The 25,443-nt window shown below is 44.1% G+C and overlaps 1 protein-coding gene across 1 annotated transcript in view; it reads right to left on the reverse strand.

Annotated features, from left to right (window-relative positions):
* The window catches only part of LOC112235490 (voltage-dependent calcium channel subunit alpha-2/delta-1-like), a 131,555-nt gene that overhangs the window by 34,006 nt on the left and 72,106 nt on the right, over positions 1 to 25,443 (reverse strand). Inside the window, exons 4-6 of the mRNA XM_042316847.1 lie at positions 12,294 to 12,353; positions 7,684 to 7,719; positions 6,783 to 6,915 (exon numbers count right to left, since the gene is read on the reverse strand). Coding sequence (XP_042172781.1) covers positions 6,783 to 6,915; positions 7,684 to 7,719; positions 12,294 to 12,353 — 229 coding nt within the window. The remainder of the gene's footprint in view (positions 1 to 6,782; positions 6,916 to 7,683; positions 7,720 to 12,293; positions 12,354 to 25,443) is intronic.

Below are 25,443 nucleotides of genomic sequence, written 5' to 3' on the forward strand. Positions count from 1 at the left end.
AAAGTCAAAGGAGGAAAATATGGGTAAAAAGATACATTAGAATAGAGAATGTGAGAGAAAGAGAGATTGAAAGAGAGCGGGATGGTGGGACACCTCATCAAACCTTGATTCAGCCATCAAACCCACAAGGACACTTGGCTTAGTCTAGACAATGTCCTGTAATCAACTTACCACCCCGCCTATCTACACACACACCACCACCCAGCCCGCTCTGGTGCCCACACACACACACACACCTCCATGGCAACGCTGACAGCACCAGCCAGCTGAAGTAGCATTGATGTGGCAGCACATCCTAGGAGAGAGGTAGAGGGATAGAGGAATGTAGGGAGAGGTAGAGGGATAGAGGAATGTAGGGAGAGGTAGAGGGATAGAGGAATGTAGGGAGAGGTAGAGGGATAGAGGAATGGAGGGAGAGGTAGGGAGAGGTAGAGGGATAGAGGAATGTAGGGAGAGGTAGAGGGATAGAGGAATGTAGGGAGAAGGTAGAGGGATAGAGGAATGTAGGGAGAGGTAGAGGGATAGAGGAATGTAGGGAGAGGTAGAGGGATAGAGGAATGTAGGGAGAGGTAGAGGGATAGAGGAATGTAGGGAGAGGTAGAGGGATAGAGGAATGTAGGGAGAGGTAGAGGGATAGAGGAATGTAGGGAGAGGTGGCGGGATAGAGGAATGTAGGGAGAGGTAGAGGGATAGAGGAATGTAGGGAGAGGTAGAGGGATAGAGGAATGTAGGGAGAGGTAGAGGGATATAGGAATGTAGGGAAGAGGATAGAGGAATGTAAGGATAGAGGAATGTAGGGAGAGGTAGAGGGGAGGAATGTAGGGAGAGGATAGGGGATAGAGGAATGTAGGGAGAGGTAGAGGGATAGAGGAATGTAGGGGGAGGAATGTAGGGAGAGGTAGCGGATAGAGGAATGTAGGGAGAGGTAGAGGGATAGAGGAATGTAGGGAGAGGTAGAGGGATAGAGGAATGTAGGGAGAGGTGGCGGGATAGAGGAATGTAGGGAGAGGTGGCGGGAAAGAGGAATGTAGGGAGAGGTAGAGGGATAGAGGAATGTAGGGAGAGGTAGAGGGATAGAGGAATGTAGGGAGAGGTAGAGGGATAGAGGAATGTAGGGAGAGGTAGAGGGATAGAGGAATGTAGGGAGAGGTAGAGGAATGTAGGGAGAGGTGGCGGGATAGAGGGATGAGTAACACAGAAGCTCACCGCCATAAACAATCCGACGAAAATAGGAAGGGACAGACAGGCTGTGACTGTGGGGTGCGTCGCTAAATCCCCCATTAGCCACTCAGAGCCACAGTGAGAGAAAGATAGAGAGTGAGAAAAAGTGAAAATAAGAGAAAGAGCGAGAGAAGGGAGAAAGCGAAAAAAGAGGGGACAGAAAAAGAGAGAGAATGAGACCACCAGAGCGAGAGGAAAAGAGAGGGATGAATCATTCCTGGACCCCCCCCCTCCCTGTCCTACCCGCTACCTCCTTCCCATCTTCGTCATTGCTCATTCCCACTGGTAAAAATATCTGGACGCACTCGTCCATCCAGCCGTCCTGTGCATGATAATGATCAACACGTCTGTAGATGGACGGACAGACCTAAAGACTCATCAATACCTCCATCATATGAAGGATTATTCAATGAGCTCCAAAAGTATTGGAACAGTGACACATGTTTAGTTATTTTGGCTCTGTACTCTAGCAATTTGGATTTGAAACGATAACCTTATAAATACTTCAAAATTTGACGTTTGCAACAACTTGAGGGTTAAGTAACATGGATGAAAGTCTAATTCTGACGTGAGACTGAGACGTGGTAGCTTGTTGTACATAGTCCCCCCCTCTTAGGGGACCAAAAATATTGTGACATAATTCACTTATATGTGTATATGTGCAAATACTTAACTTTTTACTACTTTAATACCCAAGTGAATTTGTCCCAGTACTTTTGGTCCCCTAAAATTGGGGGACTATGAACAAAAAGTGCTGTAATTTCTGAAACGGTTCAACCGATATGGATGAAAATACCCCCAAAATTGAAGATGACAGTCTGCACTTTAATCCTCATAGCCATTGTATAATTTCTAATCCAAAGTGCTGGAGTAAAGAGCCAAAACAACGAAAAGTGTGTCACTATCCCAATACTTTTGAAGCTCACTGTATACTGGACCACTCACTACACACTATCTGAGCCAGTAACTAAATGACGAATAAATAAATCCATAACCTCAGGTATCCGTGTGTGAGTGTGTGTGAGTGTGTGTCTGTGTCCATACATGTGCAGGGTGATCCGTGTCCTCAGTGTGCCCATGCTAAAAGAGGCCCCCTACACACACACCCCACACACACACACACACACACACACACACACACACACACACACACACACACACACACACACACACACACACACACACACACACACACACACACACACACACACACACACAGAACCACGCACAGACACACAGCTCACAAACTGAATACACCAATGTGTGAGCTGATGGAACAAGAGCCTTGCGTTTTCCTCCCTGAGTGACAGTGGCTTGTAGATCTTAATGAAGGTGATGTCTAATGCTCACTAACTATGTCACATATGCTACACCCTCCCCCCCAACCCACCACTAAAACCAGGCCATCTAAATCACCTCAATCAACACCATCATCATAATTCCTACAAATCACACCTCCTGTTCATTTTCACACCACAACCCTGTTGGAACTGAAACTGAGTCTGGATCAATGAGTGTTGTGACATCCAGTCTGCTCTAAATAAAGCCTACAGAAATAGCCCTGGTCTGGGAACAGATCATGATAGATCACACTGTTCCCTGTTTGGAGTGGTTTTCACTGTTGTCCCCTATAAGAAAATAAAAAATAAATAGGCACAAACATTTTATCCACATAGGGACGTTCACCTAGTGATAAGAGGAGGGAATCAACACATATCCCTAGAATAGGCCTTAGCCTAGAGTGAGCTCAGTGTGAAGACATGGAGAACATCATTATACCACCTAGTGGCATAATGAACATGGACACCTAGTGGCATAATGAACATGGACACCTAGTGGCATAATGAACATGGACACCTAGTGGCATAATGAACATGGACACCTAGTAGCATAACAAACATGGTCACCTAGTGGCATAACAAACATGGACACCTAGTGGCATAATGAACATGGACACCTAGTGGCATAATGAACATGGACACCTTGTGGCATAACAAACATGGACACCTTGTGGCATAACGGACATGGTCACCTTGTGGCATAACGAAACATGGACACCTTGTGGCACAACGGAGATGGTCACCTTGTGGCATAACGAACATGGACACCTAGTGGAATAATGAACATGGACACCTAGTGGCATAATGAACATGGACACCTAGTGGCATAATGAACATGGACACCTAGTGGCATAATGAACATGGACACCTAGTGGCATAATGAACATGGACACCTAGTGGCATAATGACCATGGACACCTAGTGGCATAATGAACATGGACACCTAGTGGCATAATGAACATGGACACCTAGTTGCATAATGAACATGGACACCTAGTGGCATAACGGACATGGACACCTAGTGGCATAACGAACATGGACACCTAGTGGCATAACGGACATGGTCACCTAGTGGCATAACGGACATGGACACCTAGTGGCATAACGGACATGGACACCTAGTTGCATAATGAACATGGACACCTAGTGGCATAACGGACATGGACACCTAGTGGCATAATGAACATAGACACCTCTGAGGCCTAAGCAAAAAAGCAAGAATGTGGTGCACGCCCACACCACCACCAAAATGAAACAGTGAGATAGGAGAGTGGAAGGGACGACACCATTTAGATGGAACGAGACGGTGACAATACTACGGGCTGATTATCAGCACAAAATGTCATCACTGAGATAGCAGCCTCTACATCTCAAGCAAAAAACAACATCAGCAATACACTCACCAGCTTCCGTTGTTTATGTGACATGGACATGCTACAGCATTCAGGGACTGTACCGTGGCTAAGGTGCACACGGAGCAAGGAGACACTGCCTGGAATCTGTCTGTTGATGAGCTGGAAGTGTTCGTTTCAATCCTGTATCTCCGTGGAGCATTCGGGGGAAAGAGCGTGTGTATGGAGAGCTTCTGGTGAGATACTTTTCTTTGGAGAAACCATGTCATGGGATCGCTTCAGAGAGATCATGCTTTACCTCCATTTTGATGAAACAGAAATTCGCCATGGTATCCAACGTATAAATACCTGACTATTTTTAAATGCTGTCATATCGACACTTATATTCATTATAATGCCATTATTGCTTTTTGAACTGTTTCTCAAGCACACTTGTCACTTATAATGATGTTTAGGATACTGATGTTTCTATCATTTGACCTCATGTCTTACTGTTCATGCGTCTTGGTGAATGTGGTATTTTGGGGTATTGTTTTTGTGGTCATAAAAAGAAGCTGTTACCGTGTTCCAACACATACACCTTCTGTTTCATAATTGTAGCAAAGGCATTCCATTAATAAAATGCATTGAACATGTTAATGTTATGTTTTTACATATAGCCTAGTCACAAACTAATGAAATAAAAAGTACCTTAGACCTTCATTAACATAACCAAATGATTGTTTTCGCAATAGCATATATTAAAGCATTAATTACACTGTTAGAATGTTGTAGTCAAAGTGACTGCTCATTAGCTTGAAGGGGGGTTTCCTCAAGGCCCAGCTGAGAAGAGAATGAAATTAAAGCAGAAAGAGGAGAGAATGAGTGATAAGAGGAGTGACAGACCGAGCCGAGGGCGATAAGAGGAGTGACAGACAGAGCCGAGGGCGATAAGAGGAGTGACAGACAGAGGCGAGGGCGATAAGAGGAGTGACAGACAGAGCCGAGGGCGATAAGAGGAGTGACAGACTGAGTCGAGGGTGATAAGAGGAGTGACAGACCGAGCCGAGGGCGATAAGAGGAGTGACAGACCGAGCCGAGGGTGATAAGAGGAGTGACAGACCGAGCCGAGGGCGATAAGAGGAGTGACAGACCGAGCCGAGGGTGATAAGAGGAGTGACAGACAGAGCCGAGGGTGATAAGAGGAGTGACAGACCGAGTCGAGGGTGATAAGAGGAGTGACAGACAGAGCCGAGTGTGATAAGAGGAGTGACAGACCGAGCCGAGGGTGATAAGAGGAGTGACAGACCGAGCCGAGGGTGATAAGAGGAGTGACAGACCGAGCCGAGGGTGATAAGAGGAGTGACAGACCGAGCCGAGGGTGATAAGAGGAGTGACAGACCGAGCCGAGGGTGATAAGAGGAGTGACAGACTGAGTTGAGGGTGATAAGAGGAGTGACAGACCGAGCCGAGGGTGATAAGAGGAGTGACAGACAGAGCCGAGGGCGATAAGAGGAGTGACAGACAGAGCCGAGGGTGATAAGAGGAGTGACAGACAGAGCCGAGGGCGGTGATAAGAGGAGTGACAGACAGAGCCGAGGGCGATAAGAGGAGTGACAGACAGAGCCGAGGGCGATAAGAGGAGTGACAGACCGAGCCGAGGGCGATAAGAGGAGTGACAGACCGAGTCGAGGGTGATAAGAGGAGTGACAGACCGAGTCGAGGGTGATAAGAGGAGTGACAGACCGAGCCGAGGGTGATAAGAGGAGTGACAGACCGAGTCGAGGGTGATAAGAGGAGTGACAGACAGAGCCGAGGGTGATAAGAGGAGTGACAGACCGAGCCGAGGGTGATAAGAGGAGTGACAGACTGAGTCGAGGGTGATAAGAGGAGTGACAGAGAGCCGAGGGCGATAAGAGGGTGAGGGTGATAAGAGGAGTGACAGACCGAGCCGAGGGTGATAAGAGGAGTGACAGACCGAGCCGAGGGTGATAAGAGGAGTGACAGACAGAGCCGAGGGTGATAAGAGGAGTGACAGACCGAGTCGAGGGTGATAAGAGGAGTGACAGACAGAGCCGAGTGTGATAAGAGGAGTGACAGACCGAGCCGAGGGTGATAAGAGGAGTGACAGACCGAGCCGAGGGTGATAAGAGGAGTGACAGACCGAGCCGAGGGTGATAAGAGGAGTGACAGACCGAGACCGAGGGTGATAAGAGGAGTGACAGACCGAGTTGAGGGTGATAAGAGGAGTGACAGACCGAGTTGAGGGTGATAAGAGGAGTGACAGACGAGCCGAGGGTGATAAGAGGAGTGACAGACAGAGCCGAGGGTGTGATAGCCGAGGGTGATAAGAGGAGTGACAGACCGAGTTGAGGGTGATAAGAGGAGTGACAGACCGAGTTGAGGGTGATAAGAGGAGTGACAGACCGAGCCGAGGGTGATAAGAGGAGTGACAGACAGAGCCGAGGGTGATAAGAGGAGTGACAGACCGAGTCGAGGGCGGATCAGACAAGCATTAAAGAAGAGCATGATAGAGCAAGATTAAGACTAGAGAAAGACATGGAAGCAGAAAGACTGAGAAAGACCCAGAAAGTATCCACACAAGAAAAAAAAATCATGGCAGTTTCATTGACATTTAGTGGGATTCTCTCATGAGGTTGTGGGTGGGAGAGCGAGGAGCAGCTGGTGACCGGGGTAACTCGGAGGCCAGGTCTGCTGCCCATTGGTTGGGCTAGGCAGGGCTAAATTTAGACTGCAAGCATTGGCCGGGCCATCAGCTGACTACTACACACATTCTGAGAAACTGACTGACCAAAATGTCATGGAAACATGCTATAAATACTGTACAATGTGTGTGTGTGTGTGTGTGTGTGTGTGTACGTGTACTCACAGCCCTCGTATATGTCCGTGGGTATGTGGACTGCTGTGGTGTTATAGGAGATGAGACGTCTAAATTGCTCGTCTTCCTTAAACTCTGGATAAAGCCGGTTTGGCTTCTTGACCTCTGTATCATTTGAGTCCAGCTATAAGGGAAAAAGACGAAAGGAATGAGATATTATTGACGCAAATTGGAGGTCAATGGAGAGTATACTGCATGGATTTGGTGAATACAAAGTATTGTGTGTGTGTGTGTCTGTCACTTTGCATTATGGTGCGTTGTATGATAACACATGTGTGTGTCTGTGTGGTCTTGCTCCATCTCCCGTGGCTGTGAATAATACTGCCGTGTGTTCAGATGCCTGACAGTACTGATCTCCTGTGTCTTGGACCGTCAAAGCCAGAATGACATCAGTTGTTCAGGAGAGGTGTGTGCCTGCCTGCATGTGTTCTATCACCACATCCCCTGTGGAATTACTATCTGATCCCCAGTATCAAATCAGACAGATGACTTCAGAGGCTTCAGAGGGATGCAGCCGATATCACAGGCACAGATACGTGTTCTTGAGATAATCTCTCACACGCACGCACGCACACACACACGCACACACACTAGACATAACATGAATGCACATGAATATGCACGCATACAAACACACATGCTAACAAAAACACACACTAACCCTAGCGTACTATAGCAACTTTGTGTCTTTTCAGGGCTCTAGAGCCTGGGCCACAGCTGGGGGATGTGGGGGATCCTTTAAGGCTATCAATACACTTTACAACAGGTTTAGTAACCATGGCTACAAAGACAGAGGGTGCAGGTGGGATTCTGTTGAATATACAGACTCAATATGACTCAGATCACGTCTCTTCACTACACATGGAGGAAGTAACAGTAGAAATGTACTCACGTTTTCTTTGGCATAGTAGTAATGGATGTCATCAGGCTATGGAGAAAGGGCGGGAGGGAAGAGAGAGAGAGAAATATGTAAAACACAGATGTCTGAACACAGCAGGTTTTTGGTAGGGGTTTAAATCAATGTGCATTGTAAAGTTTTCAGACAGTGTGAAAGTTGTGTGGAAACTGTGTTCCTATGTTGTTTCTATTCTTCAGTGTGCTTGTATTATTTGTCTTATTTTGTCAATTCAAGCACTTCTTCACTCTCTGCGTATGTCTATGTGTGTGTCTCACATGCACAAGTGTGTGTACTCCCTTAATACAGTGCGTGTGTGTACTCCCTTAATACAGTGCGTGTGTGTGTGTACTCCCCTAATAGAGTATATGTGTGTGTACTCCCCTAATACAGTGTGTGTGTGTGTGTGTGTGTGTGTGTGTGTGTGTGTGTGTGTGTGTGTGTGTGTGTGTGTGTGTGTGCGTGTGCGTGTGTTTGACACAAAAGCATCAGTAGTGTTGTAACCAACTCTCTCTTTCATCCGCAGTGCGAGCTTCCTGTCAGAGCACGAGCAAGCCAGGCGCTAATGAGCTAGCCTATCCAGCCTAGCTGACAGATGGATGCCTTAGGGACATGGAGCCGGTTCACTGGTTAGCACCACCTGCCTGCCACCCCCGGCGCTGCAACATGGGGCTAACGCTACATAAACCACAGACCTGTGATCTGCTGGTGGTGTGAGGCTCGATAGTTAGCGCCAGGCCATTAGCGATGAGCTAGGTGTTAGCGATAGACAGTTCTGACAGCGGTGCTCCAGCATCTGCTCACCTCCCGAGAGACAGGCTGCAGTCCTTGCAGAGCGTACACACAAGCTCGCACACATATACACACTCTGTCGGTCTTAGTTTCTACTGTATCTCTCATATACTCAGATCCCTGAGGGGTGAGAGTGTGACCTTAGTGTGAATGTTGCTCCACAACATTAAAATGGCCTGACAGCCATCATGAGGAGGTCTCTTCATGTTAGATTTGAAGCACTGTGGCTACACTCCCCACCTCCTGAAGTGTGTGTGTGTGTTTGTGTGTGAGAAAGTGTGTGTGTGTTCTAAGTGCATGGATGTGAATGTGTGTTAAGGTGGTTTCACACACACAGAGGCTTGTAGAGTACTGGGGTAAATGTTTTTAAGTGATGTAACTCCTGAGGGAGGGAGGACGTCTTCTGGGCTTTCATACAGAAATGAGACGTGTGTGCAGGGATATTTGATCTCCTACACCAGATTGTGTACACACACACACACACACACACACGTACACACGCACACACACACACACGCACCCTCGGGTGCAGCAAGGACATGGGCGGTTCACGGAGGACTACGCTGTAACCGCGATGTTGGCCGTACGGATTGAGAAGGAGTGAGGAGGGGGTGTCTGGAGACAGACTGGACCACGTCTCCTCCTAACACTTTCACTGAGCGCGTGCAAGAACCACATGGAGCCAAGACACTCCTCACGACACGCAACATTGCCTGAGAAAGCCAGCGGTTTAAGAAACTGAAATGAATAGAGAAAACTACATTCAGCCTCATTTGTCGTTGCCTGGTTGACACGCACCCGCACACACACATTTGGGATCAATTAGCTAGCTCAACATAAACAGTCTGAAAAAGCCAACCTCCGAGTCCTTTCATCGGTGCAGGCTTAATTGGCTAAGACTAACATGTGCGCTAATATTTGCTCGTTAGTTACAGAAAACGCTGGACGTTCACACTAATGACTCTACGCCAAGGGATAATTATCCAAGCTAGCCAAGCATCTCCATCCAGTCACACATCCCAAGCCTCAAAGAAGTAGACCACGCCAGCATAAAGCAGCACAAACGCACACACACACACACACACTCCCGTGAGCGTGTCGGAATCAGACTGATAAGAAACCTTTAATGGAGAAGAGTCATTAAAAGAAGAATCGGAGGCGGTTATAATGACACTGTCCAGGTTAGTTTGAAGCTAATAGACCAATAGGAGGCAGTAAAAAAAAAATATATATATATACAGTATAAACAGGTAATTTGTCATTTTCAATATATGGCTCCCGAAAGTGAGTGGCTTTCACATTACTAAGTAGGAGAAGTAAATGAACTATTTGAATTCATTAGAAAAACGTTGTGGCTCGGACAAAGAATGTTTGGCCATGGGGAGTTGAGGAACTGCATCATAATACATGATGAGGCCTACTAATCAAGTGGAGAGACAGGCTGCTCAGTAGAGAAATGTGTCCGATGGGGAGTGAGTTCAAGTAGAAGAAAAGGTTACTGGAATCATGTTCATACAGTGCATTCGTAAAGTATTAAGACCCCTTGGCTTTTTCCACATTTTGTTACGGAACAGCCTTATTCTAGAAAATATATATATTTATTATCTCATTAATCTACACACAATACCCCATAATGACAAAGCGAAAACAGGTTTAGAGAAATGTTTGCACATTTATAAAAATTTAAAACATATGATATTACATTTACATAAGTATTCAGACCTTTTACTCATTACTTTTTTGAAGCACCTTGGCAGCGACTACAGCCTTGAGTCTTCATGGGTATGGAGCTACAAGCTTTTGGGGAGTTTCTCTCATTCCTCTCTGCAGATCCTCTCAAGCTCTGTCAGGTTAGATGGGGAGCGTCGCAGCACAGCTATTTTCAGGTCTCTCCAGAGATGTTCGATAGGGTTCAAGTCCGGGCTCTGGCTGGGCCACTCAAGGCCATTTAGAGACTTGTCCCGAAGCCACTCCTGCATTGTCTTGGCTGTGTGCTTAGGGTCGATGTCCTGTTGGAAGGTGAACCTTTGTTCCAGTCTGAGGTCCTGAGTGCTCTGGAGCAGGTTTTCATCAAGGATCTCGCTGTACTTTGCTCCATTCATCTTTGCCTCGATCCTGACTAGTCTCCCATTCCTTGCCACTGAAAAACATCCCCACAGCATGATGCTGCCACCACCGTGCTTCACCGTAGGAATGGTGCCACGTTTCCTCCAGATGTGACCCTTGGCATTCAGGACAAAGAGTTCAATCATGGTTTCATCAGACCAGAGAATATTGTTTCTCACGGTCTGCGACTCCTTTAGGTGCCTTTTGGCAAACTCCACGCGGGCTGTCATGTGGCTTTTACTGATGAGTGGCTTCTGTCTGGCCACTCTACCATAAAACCCTGATTGGTGGAGTACTGCAGATATGGTTGTCTTTCTGGAAGGTTCTCCCATCTCCACAGAAGAACTCTGGAGCTCTGTCAGAGTGACCATCAGGTTCTTGGTCAACTCCCTAACCAAGGCCCTCTCCCTCGATTGCTCAGTTTGGCTGAGTGGTAAGCTCTAAGAAGAGTCTTGGTGGTTCCAAACTTCTTCCATTTAAGAATGATGGAGTCCACTGATTTCTTGGGGACCCTCAATGCTGTGGAAATGTTTTGGTACCCTTCTCCAGATCTGTGTATCAACACAATCCTGCCTCGGAGCTCTACGGACAATTCCTTTGACTTCATGGCTTGGTTTTTGCTCTGACATGCACTGTCAACTGTGGGACCTTATATAGACCGGTGTGTGCCTGTCCAGATCATGTCCAATCAATTGAATTTACCACAGATGGACTCCAATCAAGTTGTAGAAACATCTCAAGGATAATCAATGGAAACAGGATGCACCTGTGCTCAATTTCGAGTCTCATAGAAAAAGGTCTGAATACTTATGTAAATATTTTTTATATTTTTAATACATTTGCAAACATTTCTAAAAACCTGTTTTCGCTTTGTCATTATGGGGTATTGTGTGTAGAAAAACATTGATGTAATCCATTTTAGAATAAGACTAATGTGGAATGTGGAAAAGGGGAATGGGCCTGAATACTTTCCGAATGCACTGTATACTGGCTTAATGGGAATTTGAGAGAGTAAGAACCAGTGTGTGCATGTCTCTGAATGTGTCCCAATACAATCTAATTGAATTCTACTTAATTGAACGCTATTAAATCTCTATTGTCAATCTAATGAGATTTTATACAAAAATGAACATCCAATGTCTTTTTTTTACCAGGTAAGGTGACTGAGAACACATTCTCATTTACAGCAACAACCTGGGGAATAGTCACAGGGGGAGATGGGGGTGAATGAGCCAATTGGAAGATAGGGATGATTGGGTGGCCATGATGGTATGAGGGCCAGATAGAGAATTTAGCCAGGTTAACACCCCTACTCTAACGCTAAGTGACCACAGAGAGTCAGGACACCCATTTAATGTCCCATCCGAAAGAAGGCACCCTAAACAGGGCAATAACCCCAATCACTGGCCCTGGGGCATTGGGATATTGTTTTTTTAGACTCGAGGAAAGAATGCATTCTACTGGCCCTCCAACACCACTTTCAGCAGCATCTGGTCTCCCACCCAGGAACTGACCAGGACCAACGCTGCTTAGCTTCAGAGGCAAGCCAGCAGTGGGATGCAGGGTGGTAAGCTGCTGGCAATTACAACAATCATATATGATCGTGAATGAAATCAATCTCTTCTTATAGAGTTCAAGGCTTCTATTGGTAATGCATCCAGAGATAATGAGGACATTAATAATGTTGATCTCCACAACCACTGGCTCACCTCAGGATCATTCTTCCACCGATGCCACATCTGAAAATCCTCTGCAGCGGATGCCAGTGTCTGGACAAAAAACAGAGAAATAGAGTTGGAATTTTAACACATATTTCCTTTCAATTAAGGAGTTGACATAGTGCTTGTGGCAAGCAGAGAGAGAAAGAAAGAACGAGAGAGAAAGAAAGAAAGAAAGAAAGAGAGAGAGAGAGAGAAAGGTACAAATGTTCATTAACATTGATCACGGACATGAAAGTGTTAAGAGCATAAAAGCCACCATACTCCTCCACCGTACATAACATATACTCATACAACATATACTCCTCCACCGTACATAACATATACTCATACAACATATACTCATACAACATATACTCCTCCACCGTACATAACATATACTCATACAACATATACTCCTCCACCGTACATAACATATACTCATACAACATATACTCCTCCACCGTACATAACATATACTCATACAACATATACTCCTCCACCGTACATAACATATACTCATACAACATATACTCCTCCACCGTACATAACATATACTCATACAACATATACTCCACCGTACATAACATATACATAACATATACCATACAACACCGTACATAACATATACTCATACAACATATACTCCTCCACCGTACATAACATATACTCATACAACATATACTCATACAACATATACTCCTCCACCGTACATAACATATACTCATACAACATATACTCCTCCACCGTACATAACATATACTCATACAACATATACTCCTCCACCGTACATAACATATACTCATACAACATATACTCCTCCACCGTACATAACATATACTCATACAACATATACTCCTCCACCGTACATAACATATACTCATACAACATATACTCCTCCACCGTACATAACATATACTCATACAACATATACTCCTCCACCGTACATAACATATACTCATACAACATATACTCCTCCACCGTACATAACATATACTCATACAACATATACTCCTCCACCGTACATAACATATACTCATACAACATATACTCCTCCACCGTACATAACATATACTCATACAACATATACTCATACAACATATACTCCTCCACCGTACATAACATATACTCATACAACATATACTCATTCACACAACTGACTCACCTTATCATGGCTAATTCAAACAACTGACTCACCTTATCATGGCTAATTCAAACAACTGGCTCACCTTATCATGGCTAATTCACACAACTGGCTCACCTTATCATGGCTAATTCAAACAACTGGCTCACCTTATCATGGCTAATTCAAACAACTGGCTCACCTTATCATGGCTAATTCACACAACTGGCTCACCTTATCATGGCTAATTCAAACAACTGGCTCACCTTATCATGGCTAATTCAAACAACTGGCTCACCTTATCATGGCTAATTCAAACAACTGGCTCACCTTATCATGGCTAATTCAAACAACTGGCTCACCTTATCATGGCTAATTCAAACAACTGGCTCACCTTATCATGGCTAATTCAAACAACTGGCTCACCTTATCATGGCTAATTCAAACAACTGGCTCACCTTATCATGGCTAATTCAAACAACTGGCTCACCTTATCATGGCTAATTCAAACAACTGGCTCACCTTATCATGGCTAATTCAAACAACTCTACTTCTACAACCACTAGTAAGGCTGTCAACACAGGAAGTTATTTTAGACTGAAAATCCAAACAAACACATTTTCACTCAACACCCCCAGGTGTGAAACGAGGCTGGGGGTGTCACAGTATTAGACGTCATTGTGCTCAAGTTAGATCCCCCCACTCCATATTGGCCCAGATCTGGCCTTAATGACTAGGTTAATGGGTTTCTAATGTAGATCCTCTTTTCATCTCAAACTGGTCTAGAAACACACTGTAACACTAATTTCCCCTGGGGAAATGTGGAATCTAATTCCAGTCACTAGCTACTAGTACTGCAGAAAGGGAGTTATTCACGTCACCCATAAATGTTCTAAGTTCAATTCATTGAATAAAGGCGAAGTGGGGGGTTAGTGAGATGAGATAGTAACAAGAAAATCAAACAAAGAAAAACAAAACAATGAGCTTCCCTTGAGGATGAATCACAGGGGGTAGAGATCTTACAATCTTCACAGTGGCAGTTTGTGTTTAAGTGCTGTATCTATCAGAAGTGTCCCCTTTTCTTTGGCATGCTTACGCTAAGTCTCCCCATTTGGCTTCAATGAGAGGGCTGTGTTAGCAGTACATCCTCTCCTCTACACAATGATATCACAAGTGCATAATTAAAGTGACTATGCCTAATCAAAGCCAATGAACCCTCAATGCATACTGCCTGCCAGAGAGCTTTGCAAGCACCTTTTTTCTATCTGTCGCTGAATACACTGAGGCGGCTAACACTATTCTAAAGCTAATGTGTTTAGCGCTGATAGCGTTATTGGCTTGCATCTTCCCCTGGGCTTCTTGTAGCTTTGTGGGCCTCCTGACTCTATCAAAGCTAAGACTAATTGATGGACAAAAATGAACAGTGTACTGACAGAGATGGAGTATAGAGGGAGGGGTAATGTTTTTAGGGTGAAATGATGTTCCCTACATTTTTGGGAGGCACTGAGCAAATGTTTGATCTTGTGAGCGGAAACTTGAACATTGTGAGAATTTTGTGCAACTTCCGGCACCCGTTTACAGTGAACACTGAGGCTGTTCCATTACAGTTTTAGACATTAGCCAATAGGCTATTGTGGCTATTTGAGCATAATGTAGGCCTACCAACAAAACCAATGGAGCAAATCCCACAACATTTTCACATGGAAATAGCTTTTGATTTCTATGATATATCCTGCAGTAGCCCATATGTGGTGTTTAATGCAGGCCTACACTACATGAGACTTTTAAAAACATTTTTACATTATGAAGGGCTTGTAAATTGCATTGTTTTGTGTTGTATGATACAAGAAACCATTTTATATAAATTCAATTAACTCTTATTTCCATATGGAGAATTAGACAATGTAGACTACCCCTCTGCCTATTGGGTTATTTGCATATTCAAGCTTGTCTCAGAATACAACAATACCCCTTTAAGACATACACTTTTTACCTGAGCTTAAAATATAGCCTACACATGTGCTCTTGTATGAAGCAGTAACTCCACATTACTGACTTATAATTATCTATAACTGGGCTAATTACTCGCTAAATAGCAAAGAATATCAACAAATGTGCACACGTGCGGTTTTTCTCTGATCTGAAAAGCGCATACACTCACCCGTGATTGAAAGACCGCTTGAGGCAACCCCCGCCAATATAATTATATTCCGTTCTGCTCTGGCTACAACACAATCACAGGCTCAATCTTGCAAAGTTAGATTTGTTTTGGTTTGTTGCATTGAAAAGGGGCTGATATCATGTTGATTCGATCACAGAAAGAATGTTGATCTATTTCGTGCAAACTAATGGGGCGAACTCGGTGAAGTTCACTCTCTTGCGTCTCTGCGCCGCAGTCCTGGAGGTGTACAGTCGTGGCCACAGGTTTTGAGAATGACACAAATATTCATTTTCACGAAGTCTGCTGCCTCAGTTTGTATGATGGCAATGTGCATATACTCCAGAATGTTATGAAGAGTGATCAGTGAATTGCAATTAATTGTAAAGTCCCTCTTTGCCATGAAAATGAACTGAATCCACAAAAAAACATTTACACTGCATTTCAGCCCTGCCACAAAAAGACCAGCTGACATCATGTCAGTGATTCTCTCGTTAACACAGGTGTGAGTGTTGATGAGGACAAGGCTGGAGATCACTTTGTCATGCTGATTGAGTTCAAATAACAGACTGGAAGCTTCAAAAGGAGGGTGGTGCTTGGAATCATTGTTCTTCCTCTGTCAACCATGGTTACCTGCAAGGAAACACGTACCATCATCATTGCTTTGCACAAAAGGGCTTCGCAAGGCAAGGATATTGCTGCCAGTAAGATTGCACCTAAATCAACCATTTATCGTATCATCAAGAGCTTCAGGGAGAGCGGTTCAATTGTTGTGAAGAAGGCTTCAAGGTGCCCAAGAAAGTCTAGCAAGCGACAGGACCGTCTCCAAAAGTTGATTCAACTGCAGGATCGGGGCACCAACAGTACAGAGCTTGCTCAGGAATGGCAGCAGATAGGTGTGACTGCATCTGCACGCACAGTGAGGTGAAGACTTTTGGAGGATGGCCTGGTGTCAAGAAGGGCAAGAAAGAAGCCACTTCTCTCCAGGAAAAACATCAGGGACAGACTGATATTCTGCAAAAGGTACAGGGATTGGACCTACACTGCATGAGACCATGTTTGCAAAAGAAGTGTTTCTGAGCTTGTCAATATTACACAGGTAAGCTAACGGTTATATAGATCAGGAATGAAAACAGGCTCTCTATATATCAGGACCTCTATATATCTATAGACTGAAAGTAAAGGGGCTGAATAATTTTGCACGCCCAATTTTTCAGTTTTTGATTTGTTAAAAAAGTTTGAAATATCCAATAAATGTCGTTCCACTTCATGATTGTGCCCCACTTGTTGTTGATTCTTCACAAAAAAATACAGTTTTATATCTTTATGTTTGAAGCCTGAAATGTGGCAAAAGGTCGCAAAGTTCAAGGGGGCCGAATACTTTCGCAAGGCACTGTATATCAGTGGAAAACCTACTGTGATAACTGTGACACTCATTTCTCTCAGTGCAGACACTTTCAAACCTCTCTCTGATCCTTCCTGAAGAGCCAACACCCGAACAACGTTCGCCTCTCATTCAGACTGAAAGACAATTTTATTTGGAGCTTAGCTCATTCTCTCTCTGTTTCTTCCTAATGAACTGGGGTGTTGCAATGTTTATGTAAAGTTTTGATAATGAAATCCGTTACTGTGGTTTCTTTTCAGACAGCTAATTATACTGAGTGACTTGAGACTTGTGCCCACACTTGTGCCCACACCAGTGTATGTGTGGTTGCCATGGCGATGTCCATAGTTTGAGTTTATTATTTTTATTTTTACAGGGTCAGTGCATATTAATCAACGTTTCAATAAAAGTGCCGGTGTAGCCAGCCAGCTAATTTTCAACCGCAGTCCCTGGGCAGGTTATTAAAACAATTACAATACAGACAAACAATGAGTAGTGAGCACATGCAGAGCAACATAGAACAAGCAGCACGCAGACAGAGCAACATTACACAAAAAGCAACAAAACTAAATATACAAAAGCAACAGTGTTTCCATACCTCACAACCTACAGACAACAAGACAACATAGAAAGTGACAATACACAGCTAGGGATTATGTCTGATTGGCCTTTAGCCATGTCTGTTTTTTTGTGAAAGTGTGATAGTTGGTGCAGTTGTGTGTCTGATGGCAGTGTGTTCCAGACATGGGAAGCTCTCACAGAGAAAGCAGATTGACTAAAGGTGCTTTTCATTAAGGGAACTATACAGTCACTTCTAATGGCAGACCTTGTGGATCTGCTGCCATGGGTTTGGGTTTTCTGTTTAACAAAAGTATCTGCCTTGTTATCTGAGGATCTCAGCGATGGTTGCCAGGCAGGCTGGACCCCGTATTGTGAGTGGCGAGGGGGAAGAGGTGAATTTTATTGTGTCATGAGGACGTGCTCTATGATATGCAATGAGAGGAAAATGTGAAACATGCTTTAGTTGTGTGTCTTAGTTGTTGGTGCTGTGAGGACAAAAACTTTAGACTTCATTCAGGTGTGTGTGTGACAGGAAGAATGGACTGTGTTGGTGAGGATTAACACAAATGCCAACAAAACTGTGCCTGTCGGAGCCCAACACACACACACACACACACACTCAAAAGGTCAGTCATCCCCAGCATGATCACACCCCCTTGGTTTAAGCTGTTAAATAAATTCAGACTGTGTTAAACGCTCTAGCAAAGCACTTGAATTCTGAAAGAGGACTAAATGCTTTGAGCCACAGTTTAAATTCAGTCTGGTAAATTATTTACAACTCTCACACAGGAGCTCTGAAGATTCAGCATCCCTCCAAACAAGTCGACCTGACAACTATGTCTGTATCCAGTCCATATTTGATTAGACTATGGATCTGGGGTGAATCTCCTATGCGTGCCAAATAAATATTGGAGCAAAATTTGGATCAATTCAATCAGTTCTGAATTCAATTGAGGAAACAGACTTAACTAATTATCTGAAAAATATCTATGTTGACAAAATCTGAAGTGAAGTGAATTTGAACACATCTTTCTGTGTCCCCCTCTCTGCCTCTCTGCCTCTCCAGCCTCTCTGCCTCTCCAGCCTCTCTGCCTCTCCAGCCTCTCTGCCTCTCTGCCTCTCCAGCCTCTCTGCCTCTCCAGCCTCTCTGCCTCTCCAGCCTCTCTGCCTCTCTGCCTCTCCAGCCTCTCTGCCTCTCCAGCCTCTCTGCCTCTCCAGCCTCTCTGCCTCTCTGCCTCTCTGCCTCTCCAGCCTCTCTGACTCTCCAGCCTCTCTGCCTCTCCAGCCTCTCTGCCTCTCTGCCTCTCTGCCTCTCCAGCCTCTCTGCCTCTCCAGCCTCTCTGCCTCTCCAGCCTCTCTGCCTCTCTGCCTCTCTGCCTCTCCAGCCTCTCTGCCTCTCCAGCCTCTCTGCCTCTCTGCCTCTCCAGCCTCTCTGCCTCTCCAGCCTCTCTGCCTCTCCAGCCTCTCTGCCTCTCCGCCTCTCTGCCTCTCTGCCTCTCCTGCCTCCTGCCTCCAGCCTCTCCAGCCTCTCTGCCTCTCTGCCTCTCTGCCTCTCTGCCTCTCTGCCTCTCTGCCTCCTGCCTCTCAGCCTGCCTCCAGCCTCTCTGCCTGCCTCCAGCCTGCCTCTCCAGCCTGCCTCTCTGCCTCTCTGCCTCTCTGCCTCTCAGCCTCTCTGCCTCTCCAGCCTCTCTGCCTCTCCAGCCTCTCTGCCTCTCAGCCTCTCTGCTCTGCCTCTCCAGCCTCTCTGCCTCTGCCTGCCTCCAGCCTCTCTGCCTCTCCAGCCTCTCTGCCTCTCCAGCCTCTCTGCCTCTCCAGCCTCTCTGCCTCTCTGCCTCTCCAGCCTCTCTGCCTCTCCAGCCTCTCTGCCTCGCCAGCCTCTCTGCCTCTCTGCCTCTCCAGCCTCTCTGCCTCTCCAGCCTCTCTGCCTCTCCAGCCTCTCTGCCTCTCTGCCTCTCCAGCCTCTCTGCCTCTCCAGCCTCTCCCCTCCTCCGAGACAGTAAATCCAGACTACTAGTTTCCCCTCCTTTTAGCGCTCATATCCATCCCTACATCCATTATTTAGATAGGAGAAGCATGTAAACACGGATAGGAAGTGGTTTCTCAGTCTTTATCACTGAGGAGGATTCGAGATACATTCCCCAATCAGGGAAAGGAGGGGGGTTATAGGAGATGTTAATGTTTAGTGAGAGAGAGAGAGAGAGAGAGAGAGAGTAAAGAACAAAGTGTTGATCAGTAAAGAAGCTATGACCCAAAATTTGATCATTGTTTCAATTCATACTTGATGCATGATCAAAGAGAAGAGATAATGATCAGTGGAACAATGAAATGTGCTGGGCAAAAATATAGACGCAACATGCAACAATTTCAAATATATTATTCAGTTACATTTCATAGAAGGAAATCAGTCAATTGAAATACACTGAACTAAAATATAAACACAACATGTAAAGTGTTGGTTCCATGTTTCATAAGCTGAAAAAACAGATCCCAGACATTTTCCAATCGCGCAAAAACTTATTTCTCTCAGATTTTGTGAGCAAATGTATTTAAATCCCTGTTAGTGAGCCAAAATAATCCATCCACCTGACAGGTGTGGCATATCAAGAAGCTGATTAAACAGCATGATCATTACACAGGTGCACTTTGTGCTGGGGACAATAAAAGGCCACTCTAAAATGTGCAATTTTGTCACACAACACAATACCACAGATGTCTCAAGTTTTAAGGAAGTGTGCAATTGGCCTGCTGACTGCAGGAATGTCCACCAGAGCTGTTGTCAGTTAATTTCTCTACCATAAAATGCGTCCAACTTCGTTTTAGAGAATATGGCAGTACGTCCAACCGGCATCACAACCGCAGACCATGTGTAACCACGTCAGCCCAGGACCTCCACATCCGGCTTGCGGGATGGTCTCAGACCAGCCACCAAGACAGCTGATGAAACTGAGGAGTATTTCTGTCTGTAATAAAGCCCAATTGTGGGGAAAAACTCATTCTGATTGGCTGGGCTTGGCCCAGCCATCAGAAATCCATAGATTAGGGCCTATTTATTTATTTCAATTGATTGATTTCCTTATATGGACTGTAAGTCGGTGAAATTGTTGCATGTCACGTTTATATTTTTGTTCAGTATATACACATATAGATTGCTATTTTTTTCACTGACTCTCTTGTACTGGCTCTATGCACACTCACTAGACTCTACCCACACATTCACATTCCATGCTGTGGAGAATTATTCTCCGCTCTGCTGGAGAGTTTTTTCATTTGGTGGGATTTTTATATATATATATACACAGTTGAAGGCGGAACTTTACATACACTTGGGTTAGAGTCATTAAAACTAGTTTTTCAACCACTCCACAAATTTCTTGTTAACAAACTATAGTTTTGGCAAGTCGGTTAGGACATCTACTTTGTGCATGACACAAGTAATTTTTCCAACAATTGTTTACAGACAGATTATTTCACTTATAATTCACTGTATCACAATACCAGTGACTCAGAAGTTTACATAAACTAAGTTGACTGTGCCTTTAAACAGCTTGGAAAATTCCTGAAAACGATGTCATGGCTTTAGAAGCTTCTGATAGGCTAATTGACATCATTTGCGTCAATTGGAGGTGTACCTGTGGATGTATTTCAAGACCTACCTTCAAACTCAGTGCTTTTGTGCTTGACATCATGGGAAAATTAAAATAAATTTCAGCCAAGACCTCAGAAAAAAAATTGTAGACCTCCACAAGTCTGGTTCATCTTTGGGAGCAATTTCCAAACACCTGAAGGTACCACGTTCATCTGAACAAACAATAGTACGCAAGTATAAACACCATGGGACCACGCAGCCATCATACCGCTCAGGAAGGAGACGCCTGTCTCCTAGAGATGAACGTACTTTGGTGCGAAAGGAGCAAATCAATCCCAGAACAACAGCCAAAAGACCTTGTGAAGATGCTGGAGGAAACAGGTACAAAAGTATCTATATCCACAGTAAAACGAGTCCTATATCGACATAACCTGAAAGGCCGCTCAGCAAGGAGGAAGCCTTTGCTCCAAAACCGCCATAAAAAAGCCAGATTACGGTTTGCAACTGCAGCATCATGTTGTGGCAGTGCTTTGCTGCAGGAGGGACTGGTGCACTTCACAAAATACATGGCATCATGAGGAAAGAATATTATGTAGATATATTGAAGCAACATCTCAAGAAATCAGTCAGGAAGTTAACTTCTTGGATATAGGGGGCGCTCTTTTAATTTATGGATAAATATATAATTGGCAGCTTTGGAAAGAAAACACTCTAAGGTTTCCAAAACTGCAAAGATATTATCTGTGAGTGCCACAGAACTCATGCTACAGGCGAAACCAAGATGAAACTACAACCAGGTTGTCTTTTCCCATTCCCAACTTTTCCCATTGTCTCCTTATATGGCTGTGAATGCGCCGGGAATGAGCCTGCCCTTTCTATCGTTTCTCCAAGGTGTCTGCAGCATTGTGACGTGTTTGTAGGCATATCATTGGAAGATTGGCCATAAGAGACTACATTTACCAGGGGTCCGCCCTGTGTCCTTTGTCTAAATTGGTGCGTAATCTACAAGCTGCACGCAGTCATCCATTCAACGAACGATATATCATGAAGAGATATGTGAAAATCACCTTGAGGATTGATTCTAAACAACGTTTACCATCTTTCAGTCGATATTATGGAGTTAATTTGGAAAAAAGTTTGGCGTTTTGAAGACTGAATTTTCATTTTTTTTTGGTAGCCAAACGTGACGCACCAAACGGAGCAATTTCTCCTAAACAAATAATCTTTCAGGAAAAACTGAGCATTTGCTATCTAACTGAGAGTCTCCTCATTGAAAACATCTGAAGTTCTTCAAAGGTAAATGATTTTATTTGAATGATTTTCTGTTTTTTGTGAAAATGTTGCCTGCTGATGCTAACGCTAAATGCTACACTAAATGCTACGCTAGCTGCGCTAGCTGTTACACAAATGCTTGTTTTGCTATGGTTGAGAAGCATAATTTTGAAAATCTGAGATGACAGTGTTGTTAACAAAAGGCTAAGCTTGAGAGCTAGCATATTAATTTCATTTCATTTGCGATTTTCATGAATAGTTAACGTTGCGTTATAGTAATGAGCTTGAGGCTGTATTCACGATCCCGGATCCGGGATCGCTCGACGCAAGAAGTTAAAGTTTGGTCGCAAATGGGTCTTCCAAATGGACAATGACCCCAAGCATACTTCCAAAGTTGTGGCAAAATGGCTTAAGGACAACAAAGTCAAGGTATTGGAGTGTCCATCACAAAGCCCTGACCTCAATCCTATAGAGAATTTGTGGGCAGAACTGAAAAAGTGTGTGTGAACAAGGAGGCCTACAAACCTGACTCAGTTACACCAGCTCTGTCAGGAGGAATAGGCCAACATTCACCCAACTTATTGTGGGAAGCTTGTGGAGGGCTACCTGAAACGTTTGACTTAAGTTAAACAATTCAAAGGCAATGCTTGTTGTTTTTAGCTAAGGTCTATGTAAACTTCCGACTTCAACTGTGTATGTATATATATATATTTATTTGTATTTATCAGGGAGTGCTGCGGCCCGTCAGCACCCCTACTCCCCGTGGCTATGACTGGTACTCTTTGAATATTGCCTCGTTATTGGTATTTTATTGTGTTACTATGTCTTTTTTTTAATTGAGCAAATATTTGTCTTACTTTTGGACTCTGCATTGTTGGGAATGGGCTCGCAAGGAAGCCCTTCACGGTAAAGTCTACACCTTTTGAATTCGGGGCATGTGATGACTACAATTTGTTTTGATTAAACCTAATGTCTTTGGCTGAGAGAAGATAGGGGTCTTTGGGTTCATGGTGTAGTCTGTATTTTCACCTTAATAGGACTTTAGTGACTGCTCTCTACCTTGGCTCCCATTAATCACGACTGTCTATACACACTTCCAACAGCTATGGCGGAGCAAGTGGGTGCAGGGGTGGGTACACGAACACACAAATGTGACCGGCCGGCTCCGTTCAGTCATGTCTAAATTTTGAAATTATGTTTTTTTTTTTTACATTGGACGAAAGTAGAGCTATAAAAGTATATATCATACACTACAGTTGAGTAACAAAGGGAAAGTAATTCTGCTTTGAAGGTTTATAAACATGTAACCTCACTTTTGAGAAAATTGAATGTTTGAATGTTTTAGTACCTATTGGAGAGCTCTTCTTTGTCTACACCCATTCAGCATTGTTCACACCCTCTCAAGCTTTAGCCCCACCCATCTCTTTAAGGGTTGATCCGAGCGTTCTGTCCTAACAACAGCCGTCAAGGACCCAAGCTAACTGGCTAACTTTGGCTAGCTACTTTCAGATAAAAATGAGAGAACAGCTCACTCTGACCATTTCACTCGCCCTAGCAGAGCTGGTTAGGCTGTTTTATGTCATCCAGAGTGTTGGTGACTGCAACTGTGCTGCTGGCAACAATTTCATGATGCTTTTTTTGCCAACGTTTACTGACACCGGCCATGTTAAAACGGGTATTGAGTGTTTGTAAATTCGTCAGTTATTCTTCGCTCTGGCACACTCAGACTAGAGTGCTCTGAAATCGGAGTAGATAGTTAGAGCGAATTTACCAGCTACGTCTATCAACAGCTATCGTTTCGCAGTGACATCATGAACATTCTGTTGAAATGGATACTTGCATAGTGGAGTCTTTTGTTAAGTCGTAGCTAGCTAGCTAAACACCGAACCATAATCCAAACTCATGCATGAATCTGCAGGTAGCTAACCAACTAGGTTCAATGTTAGCTAGCTAACATTAGGCTATAACTAGCAAAGCAAATGGCTCTGCGATGCAAATAATATTACTACACAGACCATACACGTAACGTTAGCTAGCGGGTCAGCTAACGTTAGCTAGTGAGCTAACAGTACACTTTAACTTGAAATGAAAACCCTTTCTGACAAAATTAGAAACGTGTAATATATGAAAATGTAACTAGCTACACTATTTTACCCGTATACATGGCAGGAGAATTCTCCCTCTCTGTCACGGATGCCAAGGTTGCCCTTAGTTTGAATATGTAATCCGGAGACCGGTGTTTCTCCATCTCCTTACCTATCATACTCCAATTCCACTGATTTCCAAACTCGGTCCTCCAGAAAGTGGGAACACTTATGTGGTTCTACTACGCAATATATATTTTTTAAAGCCACATTAGACAGGATTACCTACACATTCTGACCAGCTCAAATAGACAAAAGAGTGTCAGACCAATCTGAACTAATCTCTCGGCATACCCAGCCCACTCATTGCAGCCAATCAGGCTCTTAATTTAACAATTGTATTCGTATTTACAGCTGGAATACGAGTTTGTTATTAAGGCACATGAAAGTTCACATGTTCCAGAAGGCATTTCTGCCCAAAAACTAATTTTGATTTTGAAAAAACGTTTACGTTCAAACGGCTCTCCTGTGAAGTAGTGACACGTGACATATACCTAGTTTCCTGAAACGAGTCACAAATACACACACAATTTAACTTATAGTTAGTGCATTCACAACTCATGCAAGCATGTACACCACCGTTCAAAAGTTTGGGGTCACTTGGAAAAGTCCTTCTTCTTGAAAGAAATGTACATTTTTTTGTCCATTTAAAATAATGTCAAATTGATCAGAAATACAGTGTAGACATTGTTAATGTTGTAAATGATTATTGTAGCTGGAAACCACAGAATCTTTTTACATAGGCATACCGAGGCCCATTATCAGCAACCATGACTCCTGTGTTCCAATTGCACGTTGTGTTAGCTAATCCAAAAAGGCTAATTGATCTTTAGAAAACCCCTTTGCAATTATGTTAGCACAGTTGAAATCTGTTGTACTGATTAAAGTAGCAATAAAACTGGCCTTCTTTAGATTAGTTGAGTATTTGGAGCAT

Source organism: Oncorhynchus tshawytscha, unplaced genomic scaffold (assembly GCF_018296145.1).
Source record: "Oncorhynchus tshawytscha isolate Ot180627B unplaced genomic scaffold, Otsh_v2.0 Un_contig_3309_pilon_pilon, whole genome shotgun sequence".
Taxonomy (NCBI): Eukaryota; Metazoa; Chordata; class Actinopteri; order Salmoniformes; family Salmonidae; genus Oncorhynchus; species Oncorhynchus tshawytscha.